Here is a 6,446-nt window from a genome sequence, read left to right on the forward strand (position 1 = left end):
CTTAAAAAGTTCAGGGCAAAATGAGACGATAAAGATTCTCCTCCAGCTCTATTTACATATAGTATAGATGAGATTTGAAAACATTCATTTTAATAACTTTTTTTTTTATTTAGCTAAAAATTCAAATGTATTTTTAAGAAAGATAATGAACATATATCAATGAAATTCATCAAAATTGTAAGGAATCTCACATAGTTTGTAAAACAAAAAATCAAAATTAAAATAGTTAACAAATCATATCTTAATTTTTAAATACATATAACAAAAACATCTGTTTAAAATTGAAGATTGGTCAATTTAAAATTGAACTAAATAAGTGATCTGTGATTCCAAACTTATAATTATAATTTAAGCTACAATATGATAGAATGATTATGATCAAAGGACTCGCAAAATGTCTTTAAAATTGAAAACTAAGAGTATGAACCAAACTTCTAAATATAATTTAGGCTACACTATGAAACATATAATTCATAAGAATTCAGTACCCCACATATATTTATATATTACATAATTATGAACTCTAGTGAGTCCGTTTACTCTGTTTTTCTTTATAAGGAAAAAAAGGAGGAGAAGAATCTACCAACAAATATTATGATCTGAACAAGAACCCTTTTTATTTTTATCCTGGTGAATATGAGTTGGGTATACTTACAACACACAGACATACACAGATGTAAATATCCATGATTAAAAAATCTATTTTAAAATTATAATTGAACTAAATTAACGGACCTAAAATTCTATTTAAAATTAAACTAAATAAGTGATTTGTCATCCAAATTTATAATTATAATTTAAGCTACAAGGGTGATAATGTGAACCGCTGCAATATGAAATATATAATTCATAATAATATAATTATGAACTTCTAGCAACTTCTAGCAAGTTCATCTATACATACACACATACATATACATATATATCAAATTAAACCCCATGATAGGGAACGAAAAATCTATATATCAATGATTTAAACCCCATGGTAGGGAACGAAAAATCTATTTAAAATTGAACTAAATAAGTGATCTATGATCCAAATTTATAAGTATAATTTAGGCTACATAATAGAATGGCTATGATTAATAGGATTCAAAACTGAATTAGATAGGAGTGATATGTGAATACACTTATAAATATAATTTTAAGCCATAATATGAAACATATAATTCATAATAATCCACACCACACACTTATATATTACATATATATATATATATATATATATATATACATACAACATACTTATGAACTCTGGCCTCTCTTTCTTCCATCAGGAAAAAAACTCTTAAACGAACACAACATACAAACAAGGATGATCTTAACAAGAATCCTTTGTAAACCTAAGAAGACTTATTTTTATCTTTTCTGGAGAAGAACCCTTTGAAAATCTAAAAAAAAGCTTATTTTTATCCTTCCTGGAGATCGAGTAGTACACACATACACACAAACATATACATAGGTAAAATACCCCTGGTTTAGCTCATGATAATTAACTCAATATTTAACATAAAAAGTTGTAATATACTTATTTACAACTTTTTATAGCTGTGTAGGAGAAATTAGATGCACCAGTGCAAGGTGTCCCAAGTGCTCACTCCATCGAAGAAAAACCCTTGTTCATCTTCAATGATGGGAAAGTCCAAAGACATCAGTGCCTCCTTCCATATTGAGTCGTCCACGTTCACGTTCTCGTTCCCCCAGAGCCCTCCAAACTCCTCCAGTCGAGACATCGTCTTGGTAGGGCACGAGTTTGGCGTGGCACTGGAAGAAGCAATATCATTATTATTTGAGACCGGGGGATTAGTAGCAACCGGCTGCGCAGCAGAGATTTGGGGAAGGTTGAGCTTAGCTTCAGAGCCGTAGAGCTTCTTGGCGGCAGCGTCATAGGCCACGGCAGCTTCTTGGGAAGTGTCGAAGGTGCCGAGCCAGAGGCGAGCCCCGCGATTCGGCTCGCGAATCTCGGCGACCCATTTGCCCCAGGTGCGCTGGCGGACGCCTTTGAAAGTGCAAGCAGCGTTCTCAGGGCCGCCCTTGCCCCTCATGCAGCCCTTCCTAGAGCTGGCCTGAGCCTGAGCCTGAGCCTGACCCATGGTTTTGTTATTATGGTTATGGTTGGTTTTGGGGTTGGGGTTGGGCTGCTGCTTTCTCTCCATGTGTTTTGAAATTTAGTTGAGAAATTGAAGGCTGTTGGATGGAAGAGAGGGTCCGGAGAAGTGTAAATTTATAGTGAGAGGGTGAAGGGAGACGTGGCATCAGGTGGGGGAAGTCCACTAGTTGGGGATGACGAATCACTGGGATCGTGTCACCAACTGGATTCTCTGGTGGGATCTCCTCTACACACTTGGCTTCCCTCTTCTCTTCTTTAAGCCCCCAAAATCCCGAACCAAACTAAATTAAGGTCCGTTCCGAAGTGATTTTAGCGTGCCCAAAATCACTTTTTGTTATTGTCAAAATCACTCCCCTTTTTGTCAAATTAAAAAATTGATTTTAGAAAAATTTAGTTGACAGTAAATAAACTAGTATATTCTATTTACTACCCTTAAAAAGTTGACAACTAAAAGAGATGAATGTACAAAGAAAGAAAAAGAAAATAGAATAAATAGTTGTCAATTTTTTTAATAGTAGAAATGTAGGAAGGTACCTATTTATAAAAATACATAAATAAATATCTAGCTAAGCGAATTAGTTTAATGGATCAATTCTCGTTAATTTACCATTTATATTTTAGAGTTTATTTTTCTTCTTCAACTTTTCAAAAAGTCACCATTGTGATTTTTTGTGAACAATGTGGTTTCAAATAAATTGGTACAAAACTTGTTAACACAAGTATGTATTGAAGCTATGTGGGTTACTTGAGATGGGTTATTACAACCCAAATTTGATAGTCCACATGGCAAATATTCCTACATCAACCTATTAATACACATGTTTGAAATAATCATCATCCCAATCAATATAGTTCTTCCTTTAATTTTTGACCAATTTTAAAAATTTAAAATTCAAAATTCAAAATGAAATAAAGTAGGTATTGAGGACAAAAAATATTATTTTAACATGTATATTCATGTAGGGTTGTTTTTCAAGTGGCTCTCAAACCAAAAAAAAATTCAAGTGAAGTTTCTAGTCTAAATACAAAAAGTTAAAAGTTTATCCAAGTAGAAATCTTCCTACTGATTAACACTTATTTTTTTAAAAAAAAAAAAAAATCTTCTCTCTCTTCTGCTTTTAAAAAATAATAGATAAACATAAAATTACTAATAATGAATCAGTAACTAATTAAGTATTGTTCAAGCAGGTGAACAGTTACTAGGTAAATCTAATTTATCTTTATCGTTACATTCTTTTCTTCTACTTATAAAAAATATAATAATAGTAAACATGAGATTACTAATAACAAGTCAATAGTTAAATGTTGTCCGAGCCGATGAACAGCTATCAGGTAAATCTAATTTTACTTTGATGTCTATGTGCGAGGCATGTGGATAATTAGGAAGAGTAAAATGTAGTCAAAATGTGAATTAGATAAATCGACGTGGCATTGCAAGGAAGGAAGTGTGGGGCCCGCTATGATAGGGATTTTTGGAAAGGGTATATAATCTCTCGTCCGTTCTCTGTATCATTCCGATACTTTTGTTTTCCCGTTCATTTACGTCCGATTTTGTCGCGACGTTACGTGACACTGGCACGTGTGGAAGATATTAAGGCTGCTCTCTACCTGTGCTCCACATAATAACATTGTTTGGTGGATAATTTCCCATATTTTCTACCTCCTTAAATTACACACACAAAATACTAAATACTGTCTTATTTAATTACTCTTTCTCATCGTCATCCTAAAAAAATACTTTGGCATGATATACAATTTTTTAGTAGATTAATGTAATGTGATATACAACTAAATAAATTAATGGGATCAGGATGGGCATCAAAGATTCTGTTTCACCAAATTTTAGGAGTAGGATTTGAAATTATTTATATTGTTTGGAGGTGTAATTGTAATCAACATCGTATTTATTCAAGAGTTGTTTGTATAATTTACCTTATTTTCTTTTTCTTTGGGAGATATTATTATATCTTTTTTCTTTTTTTTTCTTTGGAAGATATTATTATTTCTTTTCCATTCTTTCATATGGATTGTGTCACAACCATACTAGTAGAGAGTAGGTTGTGACGCCCACGTAGTGTGCAAGTGTCAGCGACAAGCATATGTCGCCCATCGGGCCATGTCAAGGAGGATGGTGCATCACCTATCACACCATATGGATGTGCTCAAGAATGCCTAGAGAAAGGCATATGCAGAATGCAAAGCGAAGGCGACGTCAGTGGTGTCGGTGACAAGCTCAACGGGGGCCAGTTGGGGCCTCGGGCCACGACCCTAGAAGTTGGGGTTCCATCGAGAGTTTGGACGAGCGGCTTTAAAGTTAGATGCATATTAGTGAGATATGTAAGCACGCCAAGTTTTGTGTCAATCGGAGTTCAAACGTGCACTCTACGTTGGCGAGTGACTCCTCGCCACTTTCGACGTTCATGCCTGCCAAGTCAAGTTTGCCTTAAAATGTACCTTAGGGGAAGGCATGGTGTTGGCTGTCCACCACCCCTGGGCCATGTCAGGGCCTAAGTGAGCCACCCCATGGCACATACGTGTGTCATGGCGAGGGCGAGCGTCTATAAGACGAGTGTCTTGGGCGACTTCCGTCGAGGATAGAAAACTCGAGGACAGTGTCGGGCGGCACGGGTGTGCCGGCATTGCGCCTCGGTCCATGTGTCGGAGGTTGCACCACGGGGGTCCCTATGCAGTACGGTATGCTCAAACGACACGGCACGAGCGCAAGAGTCGTCGTGCCACGATAGTGTCCGGATGGCTGGATGTCCGGAAGGTCCCGATCATTAAGACAAGCACATGGGTCGGTTCTCGGTATGCGTGTCCAAGCGAGCAGTGAAGCCCGATGACATCCCGACGCTCGAGGTGACATCCTAAAGTACCGGTGGGCACCCGGTAAGTGAGAAAAAGCTAGTCTTGGCCCGGTAAGCGGCAAGACTCATCCCGGTTGCCAAGTTTAGTCATTCCTTGTCCGGAAGTCGGCAAGAATCATCCCGGCAGTACCCGGTAAGGCCGTTTAGCCCGTTATTGACTAGTTACTCGGCAGGAATGGTCTTAGAGGCGTCCGATGGGCCCGATAAGCTAGTTCTGACATAGTTAAGCGGCCGGAATGTCCCGGTTGTACACGGTTGGCGTTTTAAGCTCGTTCTGGCCTCGTTATAGGTCAGAACTCATCCCGGTAAGGTCCTGGCTCATCGTAGGAGCGAGACGGTCGAGTGACCGAGAACCAAGATGTTTGAAAACAAGTCGCGACGTCGCGTTCAGAAGACCTTGGCCTAGAGTAGAGGCAAGGTAGAGCCGTGGGACTTGGCCTAGTGTTGAGGCAAGTCGGCTAGAGTCGCGTTAGAGTTTAAATGCACGTACGGGCGACGTGCATTGCCGAGTCAAGTGAGAATTCCGCTGTAAGTGAAGCTCGGTCGAGGAAGAAAGAACCTCGCCTAAGGTCCGACGAAGCCACAAATGGGCGTGAAAAGTGGATTGGAGCTAGAGTTCCTCGTAAGGCTGGCCATGGTCCAGCTTAGATCATGGCGCCGCACGGTTGAAAAATGTACGACCGTGACACATTGCACCCATTCATATAGCCAAGCTACTGTCCTGCATGTTTTTGTTTTCTTTCTTTTTTATAATAAATTTATTTTCTTTAATTTTTGGAGTAGTTTTTTTTTTCATTCTTTCCAATCTACCACACTCACCCTAATAGCAGAGCACCAAGTTGAAGATTCTTGTAAAGTATGTTCTTAATATTCATTTTCTAACATATTAATTTATTTTTTCTATTATTTCTAATCTTTGTGATACATATTTTTTTATAGAATTGAAAGAATTAGAGTTTAATTTGGTTTGATTAGATTAAATGATTATAAGAGCAAAACAGTAAAATATTAAGAAATTTTAATTTAAGCGATTTAAAATCAATTCGAATGCCAATCAAACTGTTAATAGTATTAAATTGAGAGACTAAACATATATATAATGTTCAAATACATAGAATAATGTACAATTTAATTTTAAAGTTTGGAAAGAAATTAGCAGAGTACCATTAAATATGTTCATGAATTTCTATAGAGATCACGTCATGGGATCTCATAAAAATTTACTAAGATTCTGTTTTTTGAATTTCTAGAAATAGCTTTGACATTTACAGGACAAATAAATAACATATAAGAGTTGGTTGTTTCAGTAAGTTGACACTCGACACTTCCTATTAATCGAGATTTCACATGGTCGAATATATTACAAACGCATGAAAAAGTCATATCTGACCACAGTTCAAAGTATAACACTTTTTAAACATAAATATATGATGTTAGATTTTAGATAACAAATATAATAACAATTGATG

General features: G+C 36.8%; 1 protein-coding gene across 1 annotated transcript; it reads right to left on the reverse strand.

Annotated features, from left to right (window-relative positions):
- Positions 1 to 1,169: 1,169 nt before the first annotated feature.
- LOC111009978 (Integrase-type DNA-binding superfamily protein) lies at positions 1,170 to 2,182 on the reverse strand. Its single transcript, XM_022283228.2, has one exon. The coding sequence runs from the start codon at positions 2,154 to 2,156 to the stop codon at positions 1,563 to 1,565; it is 594 nt and encodes a 197-aa protein (XP_022138920.1). The 5' UTR covers positions 2,157 to 2,182; the 3' UTR covers positions 1,170 to 1,562.
- Between the last annotated feature and the right edge of the window lie 4,264 nt (positions 2,183 to 6,446).

This window comes from Momordica charantia (assembly GCF_013281855.1).
Source record: "Momordica charantia cultivar OHB3-1 chromosome 11 unlocalized genomic scaffold, Mcharantia_2.0 BLBB01000011.1, whole genome shotgun sequence".
Classification (NCBI taxonomy): domain Eukaryota; kingdom Viridiplantae; phylum Streptophyta; class Magnoliopsida; order Cucurbitales; family Cucurbitaceae; genus Momordica; species Momordica charantia.

What these genes read in the sequence shown, in the direction of transcription:
- LOC111009978 (XM_022283228.2), bottom strand. Translation starts at nt 2,156, where the DNA reads ATGGAGAGAAAGCAGCAGCCCAACCCCAACCCCAAAACCAACCATAAC.